At 37.6% G+C, this 17,480-nt stretch overlaps 3 protein-coding genes and 1 non-coding gene across 9 annotated transcripts; 2 read left to right on the top strand and 2 right to left on the bottom strand.

Annotated features, from left to right (window-relative positions):
• Window positions 1–1,375: 1,375 nt before the first annotated feature.
• On the top strand, window positions 1,376–6,142 carry LOC122281407 (serine/threonine-protein kinase D6PK). Of its 4 annotated transcripts, none has more exons than XM_043092854.1 (3): window positions 1,376–1,620; window positions 2,539–3,631; window positions 5,082–6,142. In XM_043092854.1, the coding sequence occupies exons 2-3, from the start codon at window positions 2,673–2,675 to the stop codon at window positions 5,941–5,943; spliced, it is 1,821 nt and encodes a 606-aa protein (XP_042948788.1). In that variant the 5' UTR covers window positions 1,376–1,620; window positions 2,539–2,672; the 3' UTR covers window positions 5,944–6,142. The 4 variants fall into 4 exon arrangements, with proteins under 4 accessions (XP_042948788.1, XP_042948790.1, XP_042948789.1 ...); XM_043092856.1 differs by lacking the exon at window positions 1,376–1,620 and adding an exon at window positions 1,627–1,766; XM_043092855.1 differs by lacking the exon at window positions 1,376–1,620 and adding an exon at window positions 1,837–1,978.
• Window positions 6,143–6,449: 307 nt separating this feature from the next.
• Window positions 6,450–6,522, bottom strand: TRNAF-GAA. Its single transcript has one exon. It is a non-coding gene; the product is annotated as a tRNA-Phe (tRNA).
• Window positions 6,523–7,881: 1,359 nt separating this feature from the next.
• Window positions 7,882–12,971, top strand: LOC122281410 (phosphatidylinositol/phosphatidylcholine transfer protein SFH3-like). Of its 3 annotated transcripts, none has more exons than XM_043092863.1 (12): window positions 7,882–8,065; window positions 8,312–8,382; window positions 8,473–8,501; window positions 9,029–9,100; window positions 9,270–9,323; window positions 10,231–10,308; window positions 10,619–10,672; window positions 11,256–11,315; window positions 11,394–11,489; window positions 11,633–11,734; window positions 11,841–11,921; window positions 12,451–12,971. In XM_043092863.1, the coding sequence occupies exons 2-12, from the start codon at window positions 8,328–8,330 to the stop codon at window positions 12,748–12,750; spliced, it is 981 nt and encodes a 326-aa protein (XP_042948797.1). In that variant the 5' UTR covers window positions 7,882–8,065; window positions 8,312–8,327; the 3' UTR covers window positions 12,751–12,971. The 3 variants fall into 3 exon arrangements, with proteins under 3 accessions (XP_042948797.1, XP_042948796.1, XP_042948795.1); XM_043092862.1 differs by having other exon boundaries at window positions 9,017–9,100; XM_043092861.1 differs by lacking the exon at window positions 7,882–8,065 and having other exon boundaries at window positions 8,105–8,382; window positions 9,017–9,100.
• A 192-nt stretch (window positions 12,972–13,163) lies between these two features.
• Window positions 13,164–17,110, bottom strand: LOC122281408. The gene is made up of 5 exons (XM_043092859.1): window positions 16,338–17,110; window positions 14,986–15,071; window positions 14,566–14,871; window positions 14,332–14,415; window positions 13,164–13,955 (listed from the first exon to the last, which is right to left on the bottom strand). Exons 1-5 carry the CDS (start codon window positions 16,710–16,712, stop codon window positions 13,499–13,501), a joined length of 1,308 nt encoding a protein of 435 aa, XP_042948793.1. The 5' UTR covers window positions 16,713–17,110; the 3' UTR covers window positions 13,164–13,498.
• Between the last annotated feature and the right edge of the window lie 370 nt (window positions 17,111–17,480).

Below are 17,480 nucleotides of genomic sequence, written 5' to 3'. Positions count from 1 at the left end.
ACCATAGAGCGCAAATATAATTTTTTGTGATTGTCAGCAAAAATACTCAGATCTTCCATTTAAGGTTGCGGGAAATGGAGAATTATAGCAATAACTGAGCTGTCCATGCTTGCCTAAGAGGTAAAGAATCAAATTAATTTGGGAAGATTGTGCTGTTGGGTTTCTTTCTGCAAACATTACTGCAGACATAAAACTCTGTTGCAGGGCACGAGTGGCTATAATTCATTCCACCTCATCTAGATACTGTTGAAATTAATGTTGCATTTTGTGGGGACTATGTGACATAAGTCGTGCACTTCCTCTTAAATTCTGCTATATGTCTTCATGCTTCTACAAGTAACCTCTGAAGGGAGATATTGCACACATTTATTCTCCATTGATTCCTGCTCTGGGTGGTCACATCGTCCCATGAAGGAATAACTGTGCCAAAAATGGTTGTTGTAAATCTGGACTACATTATGACTAACATCTCTCTCATTCCTCAGTCTTAATCTTATTTTCATGTTTATTCTACTTTCTTTTTTCCTTTGTTTTTCTAAGCTGCTTAAAATAAATTAATTACTTTCGATTAAACACATGTTAGTCAAGAACTTAAATGTGCTTTTGGGATGGTGTTGATATTTTTGGCACTAGGTGGCATTTGGGATCTGTTTGTTTCTTTGCTGCTTGGATAAGCAATTAGGGACTTGGTTCTTTTTATTAATAAAGAAAAATATAAAATGGCAAGTAAGCATAATTTCTGCCCATCATTGCGCCCAAACCCTAACCCAATAATAAGCTACCCCCACCTCTCTCCTCCATGGCCACTTCTTTGGCTTTTCAATAACCCATCCTGGCCATCCATCCTGTTTAGTCCCTTATCAACTTAACACTATCGTGGACCATTCGCTCATAACTTGATTATCAATAACCAAAAAAGGCAAAAGCGGGCTATTTGTGGACAACTCAATGAATGGCATTAGGCGATGACCCTCACAAGGAGGGGAAAAAAAACAAACAAAAAACAAAAGGAAGATGTTGCATTGGGAGCATAATGGTTATTCTGAAAAAGTTGAAGCCCTAAATGGGATACTCAAAAGGCACAAAACATGAGGGGACAGGTTGGAGCCGTGGGAGGCCCATATGTTGATTCAGACCCTTCTTCTTTTATTTTTATTTTCATTATTATTATTATTATTATTATTTATTATTAGTATTATTATTATTATTTATTATTATTGTTGTTGTGTGCGTTGATTCAGGTTTCAGCCTTTCAGACCCTTACGTTTTGGAAATAAAATACATTGAAATGATTGGATCAAAAAATAAAAAATAAAAATATACATACACACGCAAAACAAAACAAAAGCCTTCACTTTAACTTTGACCCTTCCCTCTCTCTTTACATGAATGGTAGCCCACAGAGACACCCAACTCTTTCTAAAGCTTTTCTTTTTCTCTTTCTTCATTTCCTCTCTCTGTCTCTGTCTCCTTCTCTCTCCACAGGTTTGAGGAGAAGGAGCTCTCACAAATTCATCCCTTTTATCTCTCTCTACGGTTGTGAGTGAATGCTCTTTTCCTACTCTGCTAAAGCAAAGACCCCCCTCCCGCAAAGTTCTGATCTTTGAGACTCTATAACCGGTACCCTCTTGGGCTTCCTTTTTTCTCTTTGCTTTTCAACTGGGTACTCTGATTTGCTTAAGTGGGCTTTTTCTCTCGCTTCCCTTTGCTCTCTATTTTGTTTTTTTAGCATATGGTGTCTTTGTGGGGTTCTTGGATCCAAAGAGGTGGGTCTTTGTTTTTGGAGATCTGTATCATTCCTCTTTACTTTGCTCTTATCTTTTGCTCTTTTGGTCTTTGTTGCATATCCAGAGCTATGAAGAATCTACATTTTATGGGTGAATCCGTTGAATTTCTCTCACCTTTCTATGCTTATTGATCTATTACATTTTCACTTGAAAGCCTAATTTTTCGTGGAAAAAAGGGTTGGCATTTTGAGGTAGATGTCTCTGTTCTTGTTTTTTTTTTAAAAAAAAAAAAAAAATTCCACCAACCTTTTGGTTGATCTTTTGATACTGTTTGAGCTTTGATTTGGGCGTGCATGCAATTTTGTTTTGGTGCTATATAACCTTTTGTTTTGTTAATTGTTAACTCCTAGCTACTAGAGCATATATTTCTTTTTTTTCACTTCTATGTGGGTATTTCTTTGGTCAAGTAAAGGATACTGCATTAATCTGGGTTTCTGATCCAATACAGCGATAGATGGCATAGCTATAGCGGCAACTAAGAACTCTTAAACTCTAATATAGTAATATGTTCCTCGTTTTGATTAAATAATGTCCTCCAATTTGTGTGGCCTAGTTTATAGTCTGAATTCGGTAACCCCCCATTCAAGCATATTATCTTAGTTGTACGGTGGTAAATTCTCTGATATGTTCCTCGTTTTGCTCTAGGCGTCTTTTAATTTGTGTGACCTAGGTTGCAGTTTGAATTTGAAAACTTCGGTTCAAGCACATTATATATGTTACTGTGTTGTGATTTGTGGTTGATTTCTTGTAGATTTTACACTGCTATTGATGGACTTGGAGATGGAAATAGTTGGGACTATCAATGGTGGGAGTCATGTGGCGAGATTGGGGGTTGAGTGATGGGTTTGTCTAATTTGATCTATTTCAGAAGTCTGCATTCTGTCCATGGCCTCAAGGTCTGGTGCCAAAACTTCTTCGGAAAAGCAGAGGAAACTAATCGGTAGTCACACAACTGAAGGCAATATCTGCAGGCCTTCACCTTTACAGATCACAAAGACCAGCAAATCGGAGCCAGTTACACCAAGAAAATTTCCCAACACTGTGCAACACATCACACCAAACCAGGTCTCTGTAGAAAACAAAGAGGATAAAAGATCGCCAAGTTCTCATCAAAAGGCATCCAACAGTTCTTTAGCTGTAAAATTTAATTCAAGTCTATCATTGGGTGAGCTAAACCAAGTGCCAGCTTGTGTAAGTCCTGTCGTGAATGAGACTAATGGTTCACCTGAAGGTGGGGCTGATCAAGAAAAGAAAACTTCTGACCATGGAATTAGCCCAGCTTCAGCTAAAGTCGGTGATGGAACCAGCAGTGTTACCAAGACTAGTGGGAGTGCCAAGATTGGTGATCGACCTGATTTTGTTGACAGCGGGAAGAGCAGTATCTGCAGAGGTAGCACAAGCAGTGATGTAAGTGATGAAAGCACTTGTAGCAGCTTAAGTAGCAGTATCAACAAACCTCACAAAGCAAATGACATAAGATGGGAAGCCATACAAGCTGTCCGAGCAAAAGTTGGTGTATTGGGTATGAGCCATTTTAGACATCTTAAGAAGTTGGGTTGTGGGGATATTGGAAGCGTGTATCTTTCAGAGTTGACTGGAACTAAATGTTATTTTGCCTTGAAGATTATGGACAAAGCATCTTTAGCAAGCCGGAAAAAACTGCTTCGAGCTCAGACAGAAAGAGAAATACTGCAGTCTTTAGACCACCCTTTTCTCCCAACCTTGTATACCCATTTCGAGACAGAAAAGTTTTCATGTTTGGTGATGGAGTTCTGCCCTGGAGGTGACTTGCACACACTTCGGCAGAGGCAGCCAGGGAAACATTTTTCTGAACAAGCCGTAAAGTAAGATACCTATCCTCAAATGTGGCATAAGTTTTCTCAACTACTTATATCAGTCTGTATTCATGCTTTTATGTAATATGTAGTTTTGTCAAATCTCCTGATCATCTTGGTTCACTGTTTTATTGAAAACCCATTGTTATAGGATGGGTCTTCGGTTTTTTCATTTTATCTTGCTGATCTGCCGAATGATGAAAAAATACTCATGCATACAAAATATGTCCTTTCTTGGTATGTACAAGCAAAACCTTAGCAGGTGGATATATATTTGGATCTACAGAAAAAATTCTAGGTATTGTTAATATATAGAGTGATAAAGGATCAATTTCCGCAACTTTCTTTTCTTTATTAGGTGTTGTGTAAAATTGGCATTGAGGAGCAATGCTGCTTATGCATGATAACTAGATTTAAAGATATGCGTCTCCCAGATGAGATATGAATCAAAGGTAATGCTCCAAGTGTCTAGAAGATCTTTTCAGCAATCTCTCTTATTTTGGTAAGTAGTAAAAACTTCATGAAAAAGCGCAAAAGACACATCCAGGTACATGGTAAGTATTCAAGGCTCAACTATCTAGATACAAGAATATCATGACAAATTTATTCTGAGGGTCTTCTTTGTTTTCTTCCAAGCTGGAGTTTCCTATTTGCTAAAGAAATGGGCATTCCTAGGATATTGGATAGTCTGCTTATAATTCAATCATGCTAAATAGTTTCTGTCGTGCTTTAAGAATTTCTAGGGATAATTCTCAGGAAAAAGTAGTGGTGGGGTTGTCCCAGCACCATGTCAAACGAAGGTATGTTCCTAGTTGTTTTGTCGAGTTGTTGATTGGGCATAGTTGTTTTAATGAATAATGCAAAGGCTCAGCCCAAATACATAGGATTTTCTATTGACGATATTTTTGAAGTAAAAAATGGTATTAATATCAATGGACGTAGCCCAAGTATATTGGATGTATACAAGAGAAAACATCTAGATCAAGCATATGTTGTTATTATTCTCATTGAGGCCCCCTCTGAAAGCCCAGGCATCTGTTATAGAATGATGATACTGGGATCGTTTGGATCTGTGCTTTTCCCGTGTTGTCCCTCGGGTCTTTCTCTCCCAATGACACAATAACTAAAGGATTTTAACTGTTTTTACCTGCTAGAATTCAAGGATATGTGTTTGTTGTTTCTGGCTCAATAAGTACATGGCAAGAGGGAGTTCTTTGCAAGTTGCAGTAGGATCTGTGTCACTTAGTAGTTGCAAACCAATACACTGTCTTGCATTAACAATGGTTTGTGATATATCATTCATTGTTGTTATCACTTGGCCTTGAATATGCAGGAAATTCTTTGCGAGTTCAATAGGACCTGCGTCATATTGTAGTTGCAAATCAATACTCTTACTGTCTTGCATTCACAATGGTTTGTGATAATTCATTGTTGTTATCACTCGACCTTGAATATGCAGGTTCTATGTAGCAGAGGTTCTCCTTGCTCTGGAGTATCTCCACATGCTTGGGATTGTTTACCGTGACCTCAAGCCAGAAAATGTCCTCGTGAGGGAAGATGGACACATAATGCTTTCGGACTTTGACCTTTCCCTCCGCTGTGCCTACAACCCTACACTAGTCAAGTCTTCTGCACCAGAGTCTGAACTGTTGCGCAAGAACCCAGTTTATTGTGTTCAACCAGCTTGCATAGAGCCCTCCTGTATTCAACCATCTTGTGTGGCACCTACAACATGTTTTGGCCCTCGTCTGTTTTCTAGCAAATCCAAGAAAGAGCGGAAAAACAAGAATGAAATGGGAAACCAAGTGAGTCCATTGCCAGAGCTCATTGCAGAGCCAACCAATGCTCGGTCCATGTCATTTGTTGGGACCCATGAGTATTTGGCACCTGAAATTATCAAAGGTGAAGGGCATGGCAGTGCAGTTGATTGGTGGACTTTTGGTATCTTTCTCTACGAGCTTTTGTTTGGCAAGACTCCTTTCAAGGGATCAGGGAACCGAGCCACCTTATTCAATGTTGTGGGTCAACCACTGCGGTTCCCGGAGTCACCAGTGGTCAGCTTTTCAGCAAGAGATCTGATAAAAGGGTTACTGGTGAAAGAACCACAGCATAGGTTGGCATATAAGCGAGGAGCAACCGAGATTAAGCAGCACCCTTTCTTCGAAGGCTTAAATTGGGCTTTGATTCGGTGCGGAAGCCCACCCGAGATCCCAAAACCGGTTGAGATCGAGCGAATTCCAATCCCCACGGCGTCAACTAGTGAAAAATCTGCTTCTGCAGCTTGCCCTGATCAAAAGTATTTAGAATTCGATTTCTTTTAGTTGTTTCCAGAACCAATCTGCAATTTGTTTTTTGATTTTGTTGTTTTTGCTCGAGAAAGATGTAGAGTTCTGAAAATGTTGATCATGTGAAAATTAGGGTTTTTTTTTTTTTTTTCTATATCCATTATGACAATATGTTTGATGTTTTGATGAAATATTTTCAAAATTGTATTCCAGAAGTATATTCTCGGTTCCTTCCTCCTGTCTGTGAGGAGCAACCAGTCTATTGACCAATAATCCATGATTATGCAGCACAGAGCACGCAAACAAATTTCTGTTTGCTGTTCCCATCCACTGCACTTTACGCATGATGCTTAAAACAGCTCAGACTTCAGAAACCTCAGATGTTTTGAGTATAACATGTAATACGTTTGACCTTTCTTGGAAGTTGGAAGTATTTTCATGGCCTTGGAAGATCGAAGTCTAGATTTCAGAGAGAGCTGTATAGGTTTGTTTATAGGATGGAAGTGAAGACTTTCACAAAGTGGCATTAAAAAAAGTGAAAATGCGGTGAGCGTGGATCGAACACGCGACCTTCAGATCTTCAGTCTGACGCTCTCCCAACTGAGCTATCCCCGCATATGGTTTGTTAAGGTATAATATATATACTAGATTCTTCTAATTCCAATTAATTATAACATACCAAATGGGAATAAATAAATAAAAAAATGCCACGCTTTATGCCAATTCATGACTTTGGCACTGCTGGAATTTTAAAAAATCATTAGTCATTATCATATCACCATTAATATTGATAGAATAAAAATAAATAAATAAAGTTTATGAAAGATCATATCTTTGTGATTAGTACTGTTTCCATATATGATCTTTATATCCTTCGTATTCTCTTATTTTCTTGAGATCTTGTCGTTTAGTACCGTTGTAGATCATATTCTAATTTTTACTTTTAAAATCAATTTACTTTTAGATTTTATAAAGAGATTAAGGTTCTGCTTGACTACTGAGAATATAATTCTCATATGAGAATTTTGAGTTTTAAAATTAAATATTAAAATATTATATTTTAATATTATTATTATTTTGAGATTTGAAAAAGTAGGAAAAAAGTTAAATTGTTTATTATATTTTGTATGAAGATTTGGAAAAGTTGTAATGATGAAATGAGAATTTTATGTTTGAAACGAAAATTTTGTATGGCCAAACAGTACCTAATGAATATATAATTACAATTATGAAATATTTGATTCTTTTAGTACTAAATTTCCTTTATTTTACCACATGTTATTTTTTTTTAAAATTAATTAGTCTGGGCTAATGTTTTATTAATAATTAATTATGGACTTGGGAGGGCTGGCCATCCAGATCACATGCGTCGGTCCAACAGTGTGTGAGGAGGAACATGGAAACCGCATCGAAAGGTAATCATCAGAAAACTAGCTACCACCACCTAATGAAAAAAAGAATCAAATCATCATCATGAGAAGGATGCATCATTTTTATTCGCTGATTGGACGTATCGTTTAACGAATATTCCTGGCACGTGGAAATATAATATCAATTCCTTAATTATTTCATTTTGGATCAGACCAAAATTATAAAAATTTTAATTAATTTGCCGGGCACCATGTCTGTCTCATGTCAGGTCTTGTTCTGCATGGATCTTGGAAATTAGATCAATCGTGTATATATATATACATATAGTACGTAGTACTCGCTGTGCCGATCAGGAGACGTACAAAATGCAAGAAGGATCCAAGCTACTTGTAGTAGTCAAAGATTATTAATTAGTGCGTAGCTGCATGCATGCATGCCATGCAGCAGCATTTGTTGTACTATATATTTAATTATTTAATTAATTGACTGAACCTAACCTTGTTTTCTTAATAATTTATAGTTTATAAAATGTACGTAGAATATCATCATGTGTTGTTTTTATTTGATTGGTAATCACATCATGCATGGCTAATCAGGTCGAGGTACCGTATCATGCAATAATCAAGCCGGCCCCTCGATGATCATCACATGCACGCACCTGATCATCTTAATTTGAATATTTTGTGTGTTTTTTTCTTATATATATAAGTTATCGTCTTCACACATGAGATGCTGTTTTCTGAGTTTTTATATTAATTCAAGGTGGAAAAGAAATCGATAGAATCTAGTACGCAGATTTTTATTGATTTTTTTTTTTTTTTTTTTTTTTTTTAGTTTTCCGATCAAATTAAATGGGCTAATATCTATAGAAAGATAAATATATGCAATATTCATCTATGTAAAAATTCAACAAATAGTATTAAACATTGTAAGAGAGGATCAGGAAACTCTTAACGCAGTTGAAATCTTCATAAATTAGCGAGTTTTCGACTTTCCACTTACTCTGATCGAATTCTTTGAATTTATGCTATAGAAACCAAATACAATAAATGGGTGTTGCTATCGAGGATGCGATCAAACAATTCCAGTCGTTAATGGAACAGGGTGAGCTCCAACTTCTCTTTTGCTTGAGTTCTTCTTTGATCTTTGCACCGCTGACATTTTTTTTCCTTCCTGTATGTTTAATCATTGCAGTTGACGAACCACTGAAAAACACATTCAAGGTTAGTTTCTTTGATCTGTTAATGTTTGAATGGGAAGAAAAAACCATAATTTGCTTTAAAAGTGCTTGCTACCTGATTACATAAACCCTCTTCTCAACTTATCATAATTGGTGGACAAGGTAAATTATACTTACAGTTTAAAGAAAAAACTTTTGGTGGACGAAGTTTCATTGCAACTTTGAGAAGAATGACTCGTCTCGAGGCTACCCCACTAAGGCAAATGGGGGGATGGGAATCTGTCTAGCATAGTAATTCGCTTTTTAAGCGCGTTAGAGGAAGAAAGCAAGTTTTTTCTATAGTTCAAGTTTCTAATATTTTGTTTTTGTCTAAAATATATATATATATATATATAAAAAAAAAGAATATCTCTTGTGCTTTTTTCGTGCCCCATCTATTAATTTGGTTTTCCTGTTTTGTGATGCTTTGTTGAATTGAGGCGGACAGTTTTGTTTTTGCAATTCTCTTATGGATGATCTGTGCATGTTTTAACTCAGAGCATGTACTATGATATTTAGAACATTCACCAGGGTTATCCAATCGAAACATTAGTACGATTTCTCAAAGCCAGGGACCGGAATGTTGCCAAAGCGCATAAAATGGTTAGGTCTATTTATTTCACTAAAACTTTACTATTGAGTTGTACTTTAGATCTATTTATTTCACTAAAACTTTACTATTGAGTTGTTCTTTCTCAAAATTTTATGTTCTCGATCCTTTAACTTTCATTATCTTTGATATTTCTGCTTTTACTACCCACCCATGTTCCAGTTAATCGATTGCTTACAGTGGAGAATTCAAAATGAGATTGACCATACACTGGCGGTGAGTTGCATCACTATGTGATTATTAGCTTAACATATAATATTGTGGTTAAAGTCAGTGAGTCACTCTTGAATTTCTCTTTCACGCTAATCCATTATTGTTTATGGCAAACAAGCAACTGATAAACGAAGAAATGGGTAATTAGCAAGACAACTGAAAGAAAAAGAAGTAACAGTAGTGAAAGCAGCGAAGTGTTCGCTATCTGGATTCATACAATAAAACAAATCTATTGTGAGTTGTGTAAACTTTGAAATTTTGTGGATGGAAGTTCTGTTGCCTGGTAGGCAATTTTGCTGCCCTAGCACATAAACACATGGCGAAATATCAATCATACACAGGCAAATACATTGGTAAGCTTGTTTAGCCTGTTTGAGGACTTTGGTCCATGTAGTAACCAAATGCATTAAATTTTAGTAAAAGCCAAGAAAATTGGCATAAGGAATTGTAATAATATTATGCACGAAGATATTACTTGCAAGGGCATCTATAAGTGGTATAGTAGTGCTAATTCACATATCTTTATCCTTGAAATTCATATTTAATATCTAATTTGTAGTAGGATTTGTGCCTGGAGGAAAATGCCTCAGTCTTGTGCCAAAAGAATATAATATCTAGGGCAAGCATGTATATACTTTTATTGACACTTATCGTCCATATGGTAATTTAATGGTTGATTTTTGACCCAGGATAAAAGGGTGGAAACAAAAGTTGCTTTATGAGTTGTAATGATGCTTATGCATCTAACATTTGCATGGCAAGAAAATATATATTTATCTGTACAGTAAACTTGGTCTAAAGGAAAAATAAAATGTTTGATTGCATTTTTCTGGTGTTCCTCTCTTATACACTTTATTTGGTTATCAAGAATTTTTTACATCATAAAAGTTTCTTTTGCTTCTCTTTACAGAAACCCATCATCCCCATTGATTTGTATAGAGCAGTGAGAGATTCGCAGCTTGTAGGATTGTCTGGTTATTCAAAGGAGGTATACCTGTAGTTTACATATATACATAAAATCAGCATGGCCTTCATTCTTTAACAATATTGTTATCCTGTCCAAGCCAACTTTACTTGGGCAGGTCTGGCCTCTCAAAATTATGCTGCTATGATTTTACCAAAACTCCCAGTAATTTTTTTTTTTTTTTTTTTTTTTGGGGGGGGGGGGGGGGGGGGGGGGGGGGGGGGGGGAATTGCCGTGTGGTATTTTTTTGTTCATTCATTGGAAAGGAAGGATTATTTACCTTGCAATATTCCTACTTATGTTTTCTTCAAATTTTCCCTGCTAAATTTTGCAGGGCCTTCCAGTCATTGCTATTGGTGTTGGGCTCAGCACATTTGACAAAGCATCTGTAAGTGTATCATGCTATCTTGAATCTCCTTAACTTTCACAATTATAAAGTTGCATTGGATTAATGGGCTCGGATTTGCATTTAGGATTTACTGTATGCTAATTCGAGGAATTGGTGTACAATGGAATACAGGTTTTAATGGCATAAGTGTAATGACCTAAGGAGGGCTATGACTATTCATCAATCGAGTTCTTATTTACTGATAAAAAAAAAAAAAGTGTAATGATCCAAGGAAAGTCCAAACCACATGATCTAGGCATATACTCCAAAATCACTAATCAAAGTTACAATTTGTTCATCTTCGAATCATTATAAACCACAAGAACTTCTCCCTCTCAGGAAATGGGGCAACCCATTCATAGCCCTCTCAGACTAAATCCAAAGGATCAAGATTGTAGTATTTGACTGGCAATAATACTTTGGATCCCATTCATAACCCTCGCATGCTTGACTGGTTACAACGGGCCCCCAATTTTAACCTTGACTGGTAAATGGAACTGGCTTAGAATAGCATTTAAACACAGCTGTGCATGATGTAATATGTGTCATATTTACTTCGATATTTTTCTAAAAAAAATTTCAGGGGCATTACTATGTGCAGTCACACATCCAGATGAACGAATACAGAGATTGCGTAATACTGGTGCATATTTGAGTTTTTTTAATCATATTTATAGCGTTAAAGTACTTTTACTATTGCCTGATTTTTACTTTGTTGTAGCCGTCTGCAACAAAGAAGCATGGAAGACACATTGATACCTGTCTGAAAGTTTTAGACATGACCGGTTTAAAGCTTTCAGCATTAAACCAAATTAAGGTATCCATTTGTTTCTTTATACATCTTAAGTAGGCAACTGTGTTCAATTTCAACATCAATCAGTAATTATTTTTTCTTTCCTCATCCTGAGGACCATATGCATATTTGACACTATCTGCACTTTTGGTTCAATCTTAATGCAGCTTTTGTCTGCTATATCTACAATAGATGACTCGAACTATCCAGAGAAGACAGAAACATACTACATTGTAAATGTCCCTTATGTATTCTCGGCATGTTGGAAGGTTTGTGTCTATATTCATGCTTTTTTTTTTTTCGGTCTATATTCTCGGCATGTTGGAAGGCCTAGTTTGCGACAAAATTCTTAGCTCGGGCCTGAACTATTGGCAGGTTGTGAAGCCTCTTTTGCAAGAAAGGACAAGGAGGAAAATCCAGGTGCTGCAAGGTTGTGGGAGCAATGAGTTACTGAAGGTAAGTGGGTTTTCCGGTTTGCTTATCATTCTCTAAACTTCCATCACTGTTCATAACATGCGAATCCATTTGTATTTGGGGGGCTTTTTCTTTTAGAACTGAGTCTCACTATTTAAATTCTTATTCAGTTGTTTCTTAGGTAAGTTCTTCAGTCTGTGGAATCTGTCCCACTTAATCACATGCAAAATGTGAAATGCATCTTAATACATTCATTAAACCTTAATTGACACGCAACACTTGCCTTAACGCTGCTATTGCTTAATTTTTTTCTAGAATGATATGTCTAAGTTATGCTTGCAATATAATTTCTATGCTGCATCCAGTCATTGAATCTGTTATATGAAAATTTCTTGGTCAAGGTGGGTAGATTTAGCTCCTCTAATCAATCTGGAAAGTGAAATTGGAACTTTTCTCAGTCCTTGCATGCGAATTATTCACTGTTGTTTGGCGTTGATGAGCTATATATGAAATTGAATGCAACTGAATATTGTTCCATTTATTTGACTACGTCATGTTGACTTGCATCCAGATAATGGATTATGGATCCCTCCCGCATTTTTGTAGAAAGGAGGGCTCTGGATCGTCCAGGCATTATGGAAATGGAAATGCCGACGACTGTTTCTCCTTAGACCATGCATTCCATCAACAGCTCTACAATTACATCAAACAGCAAGCTTTGCTCATGGAGCCCAATCCACTTACAAAACAGGATTCAGTTCATGTAGATGTTCCAGAGCCAAGCCTGGACGATGCCAAGATCGCTAAGACCATAGAAACCGAGTTCCACAAGTTTGAAAATCAGAATGGCCTTAAAGTCACCAGTGACTGAAAGTTAGAATACAGTTATACTCGCTAGCTAGCCACGTGACGCAGTAACCTGATACACACTCTCATCGATGACTACAATTATCAGACTTGAATATGTTTACTTGAATCAGCCCGATCCAGGCTTTTTTAGGACATAGCTAGCTCCCATGGTATAGTTTGACATTACCACCTTAGCGTGGAAGATCATAAATTCAGATAATTAATGCAGGAAGCGTGCGAACAGGTGTAAGCTTTCACAAATTATGTTCATCGCTCGAGTAATCCAACTCGGCGTTGCTTGCCTTTTCAGCCTCCTCACGCTGGACAGCTGAAACAAGCAAGTTACGGGGACCCTTTTTCAGATGTATATCAGTAGCTTTGCTATTGGTTCGTTTGTCACGTACAAGAAAGCACTCAGACATGCTGTAGACGATATTTGTTTAATATTGCAAACTGAATTTCTCTTGAAAGGAAAGTGAAATATCAAAATTTCGAAGATCAGACTAATACACATACTTGCACAAGTTCAAATTTCTGCTTTAGACGTCAAGCAGGCATAAAGAAACAAAGAGACCAGAGAGCGTTTGATTGCCTGGAGGCAACGCTGAGATTCTAAACACAACTCTGATAATTCCCCCACTCTTTACCCTTCTAAATCCAATTATCTTTCTGAAAAAGGCCTTACAACATCAAGCGATATTTGTATATTTTTACGGTTGGACACCAAATCCTTGTATCATCAAAACAAAACAACAATTGGATTTGGAGTTTTATCTCAACTGTTTGTAGCAACTATAGGCAATGGCAACTGAAGCCGCAGCACAAACAACAGCAAGAGCTGCAAAGGTATCTTCACGCTCCCAGCTCTCAAACCACGTCGGCATGGCACACACTTTGCGTGTACCAGCACCTTCACCACTTCTGATGCCAGAATTTAGTTTATCATTGTTTTCGTTTTGGGCTGTCACCTTTGCTGCACCCACATTGCCATCTAGATTATAATCTAGCTTTCCTGGTAATACAGGGTTCTGACAGCAGTAGGAGTCTCCATTTTTTGTGCAACAAGCCATTACCTCAACTTGAGATCTACGGGCAACAGTGAGCGTCTCATTCTTAAATGTTTGTGTCAATTCTTCAATGTTTTGCACAACATTTATCTTTCCATTTAACTGCAGCCTTAGTTCTTGGGATTTCTTCTGTTCTTCTTCTGATAAACCCATCTGACCCCTGGCCTCAGCATCAAATATTTCATTAAAGCCAATCCAACAATACCAACTAAATCGTACTGACACTACACAAAAGCCAGGAGTCTGGATAAACCTATGTATATCTGCTCTAGATTCTACATGGGTAAGGCACCAGTTCCAAATTACCACTTCCTTTTATAATCAACACGAAAAATGTACCTCCAAGTGTTCTGATTACAAGAACCAAGGAAGCATGCTATAAGGTCCTATCCTACAGCTAAAAGCATATCAAAAGTGGATCAGCTTGCTGTGGTCTGCTTCTAGATAAATGGGGGAAAGAAAACGATGCAATAAATGTAAACTGCCTCAAAAGCAATCCTACAGTTTACCCAAAGCAGAGAGAACAAAAAGATTACCTCCACAACCAATCTACAATTTCTCCTTTCACAATATGCTGCTCAAGCAATACAGGTACATCCTCCGGAGAAACATACCCATACCTACAGATTTTATTTTTTTGAAAACCCATATGGCTCCATTATCAATAAAATGTTTTAATGGAGGACAAAAAACTATACTGCTAAGTAACAGATCAAGAAAAACTTGAAAATATTAAATAGTTAAAGCAAATCAATTAACAATCTCCTTACCAGTGCCCAGTGACTTCTCCATTGAGATTTGATCCAAATACGATAATATTTCCTGCATACTTATGCCCCCCAATGTGTGAGCATGGGCTAACAGACACTTTACTTTGAAGGCCATGCAATTCTATTCCTTCTTTGAATCTACTGATGAGAGCAGGTCCACAAACTCCACAACGCCGATCCCGGGACCCATGAGAACATACGAAAACGTATGAACCCTTTAATGTTTCAGGAGTTCCAGGAAGCCATTCACCATCCCTAACAAGCACTTCCTCAACAAATGTGTCAACATCAAAATGTGTCAATCTCCTGCATTTTTCACTAAACGCCATCACTATTGTTTCTTTTTATCAGTACTAAACTCAGTATTAAATTTGAGGGGATAGTTGAAAAAAATCTAAATATATGCGAGCAGGTATTGACCTGTATCTGATCATGTCTGGAAAGATTAGCACATCTCCATTTGATGTCTCAGTACCATCATGTCCCTCACATATTGTCAGGCGAGTCTAAAAAGAAAACAAAGAGACAAGGAGAGAAGGTTAATGTGAGCTGATATTATACATGAAAAGAGATTGGGGAGTCAAGGAAAACAGCAAGCAACATGCATGACACACTATTTTAGGCAGCAAAGCATAAAGCAAATGATGAATACAGTCAAGATAAAGGATAATAAACATAATTATTCACTGTCTTAAAAGAAACCTTACCATTATTCACTATAATTATACAAAAGACCAATGACCGTATAGTCAAATTCAATTTGCCGGCACATTTAACATCATTTCCTGAATCAGGGTACTAAATTGGCAACTAGCAGATGATATATCCAAAAAAAAAACCAGAATTCATCCCTCCAAAAATGAATACTGCGGCAAGCAGCCCTGAACTACTCTCCTACATAATTCTTTGAAACAGCACCAGTAGGCCAAGATAGGAAAGTTGCTACGAAAACATCAGGTAACTACTTCACATTAAGTAAAATCTCAAATTCAGTGTCTTTTCTTAATAATGAAAGAGGGTGCGACCCAGTACACAGGAAGATAAAAGATCCACCTAATTTGAGAGAGGAAAAAGTGCTAGAAATTCATGAAAAGTTCTGTTGATATGTAAGATTAAGATTTTGATATGTTAAGCTTTAGAATGATCAAAAGAGGTGTTGTCCAATTACACGGCGAAATATTCAACTATATGCTTCATTCAGAACCAAACTATATTTTTGTAAAACAGCATCAATCATCACCTAGTTTTGAAACTTAAAATCTTTTGTAATCCACTTACCATCTTCTAACTCCCACAGAACCCCAAACCTCAACTCCAAAAACATAGAAAGTCTGTTGATAAGAAAAACCAAAACTAAAAGAAAAGGGAAAGAAAGGAAAAGAACCACAAGACGCTCACTTCAAAACTCTGAAAACGAAACAAATCTACATCATCTTCAAACTAATGAATCAAAACACAAACCTCCAAAAGCTAGCACAACAATACCAACCCAAAAAACCACAGAACCCATATCATAAGTGTTGAAATTCGAAATCTAGCAATTATCAAAACTGAGACCGACAACCTTCATATAACCCCTAAAACAAAATTAATCCTCAAAACATACAAACCCATTTCAATCCACTAAGCTCGGAACGAGCCCGGAAACTAATAGGCTCCAAATCACGCCTCAAGCAAAAGCAAAACTTTTAAATCCATTAAATAACAAACCACCCTTCAATAAAACCGAAACTAAAACCCAAAAAATCAAACTGAAAGACAGACATACAGACCTCTTTTTTCATATCAGCCTTCCTAGTCATCACAGCGGCGGAGAGCAGCCTGGGCACGCGATCGAACTCGGAGGCCTCGATTCTTGCGGGCCAAACCTGGGGGTTCTTGTAGCAGAGGAAGACGTGGCGCTCGTAGAACTCAACGGTTCCGGCGAGTTGACTCGTCCGGAAGTCGGGGCGAGAGAAGCCGAACTCGGCGTCGTTGGTGGAATCCGATAGCAAGCCCTCGTTCTGGAAGCTTCCGGAGGCGCTGCCGATGCGGGAAGTGTGGTCGGCGAGGATGCTGTCGAATGGGTCGGACACTGCGATTGGGGACGACGAAGACGACGGGTTAGTGAATGTCAGAGCCTCGTCTCTGTCTCTGTTGCTCGCCATGCCACACGGGGAGAGAGAGAGAGAGAGAGAGAGAGAGAGAGAGAGAGAGAGAGTGGATATGTCAGTGTGTGCGCGTTTTGAGAATTAAAAGGGACACACAACCGAGATTCGAGAGGGAGAGAAATCGAGTGTGTTGTGTGTTCTGAGAGAGAGAGGTTCCAGACTTCCAGTGGCATGGGAACGAGGAAGAGGAGCGTGCGAGTGACCAAAGTTTGGGACAAGAGGCCACGTGTCATGCAGGGGGAATTTCTCGACTTTTTTCCCTTTGTTTTCTCTTTGGTTTTTTCGTCTTCAGTAGAGCTTTCTGGGGGTTTTTTATTCAAACCTAGTCGACTCGTATAAAGTACTGTCGGATACATAAACCTGTACATACTCTACCGATCATTGAATATAGAAGCTTCTTTTTTTTCTTTTTATTTCTTTTTTCTTTTTTAAATAACGAATATAGAAGCTTTTAGGCCACAATGGTCGGTGAAAATGACTATGGGTGATCAAGTTTTAGGTCCTTTTTCGGATATCTACGTTTATTACATCGATTGTTCTCGCTCTTTACTCCAAAAAGGAAATCTCTTGGGCTCTCGAAGACCTCCCCTTTTAGCGAGATAGGAGTGGTGCTCCTCAATAGGATCTAGATGAGGTACCAACATTTGAAACCCTGTGGTTCTGGCTTCACCTAGGGAAGTGATGTCTTAGCCACAAGTATGCGCAAAACATAAAAGTCACTCACCAAAGGAAATTATGTATTCGACAAAGGACATTGTACAACCA

This window comes from Carya illinoinensis, chromosome 11 (assembly GCF_018687715.1).
Source record: "Carya illinoinensis cultivar Pawnee chromosome 11, C.illinoinensisPawnee_v1, whole genome shotgun sequence".
Classification (NCBI taxonomy): domain Eukaryota; kingdom Viridiplantae; phylum Streptophyta; class Magnoliopsida; order Fagales; family Juglandaceae; genus Carya; species Carya illinoinensis.
The sequence above is the reverse complement of the archived record's forward strand: the minus strand, read 5'-3'. Positions and strand labels throughout refer to the sequence as shown.

Bases quoted from the DNA above. Each gene is read 5' to 3' on its own strand.
- LOC122281407 (XM_043092854.1), top strand. From the start codon at position 2,673: ATGGCCTCAAGGTCTGGTGCCAAAACTTCTTCGGAAAAGCAGAGGAAA. The intron at 3,632-5,081 runs GTAAGATACCTA...TTGAATATGCAG, and splicing joins TTTTCTGAACAAGCCGTAAA to GTTCTATGTAGCAGAGGTTC.
- LOC122281410 (XM_043092862.1), top strand. From the start codon at position 8,328: ATGGGTGTTGCTATCGAGGATGCGATCAAACAATTCCAGTCGTTAATG. The intron at 10,673-11,255 runs GTAAGTGTATCA...AAAAAATTTCAG, and splicing joins GCACATTTGACAAAGCATCT to GGGCATTACTATGTGCAGTC. The intron at 11,316-11,393 runs GTGCATATTTGA...ACTTTGTTGTAG, and splicing joins ACAGAGATTGCGTAATACTG to CCGTCTGCAACAAAGAAGCA.
- LOC122281408 (XM_043092859.1), bottom strand. From the start codon at position 16,712: ATGGCGAGCAACAGAGACAGAGACGAGGCTCTGACATTCACTAACCCG. The intron at 14,872-14,985 runs GTCAATACCTGC...TGAAAAATGCAG, and splicing joins CCAGACATGATCAGATACAG to GAGATTGACACATTTTGATG. The intron at 13,956-14,331 runs GTAATCTTTTTG...TGCTGAGGCCAG, and splicing joins ATTGTAGATTGGTTGTGGAG to GGGTCAGATGGGTTTATCAG.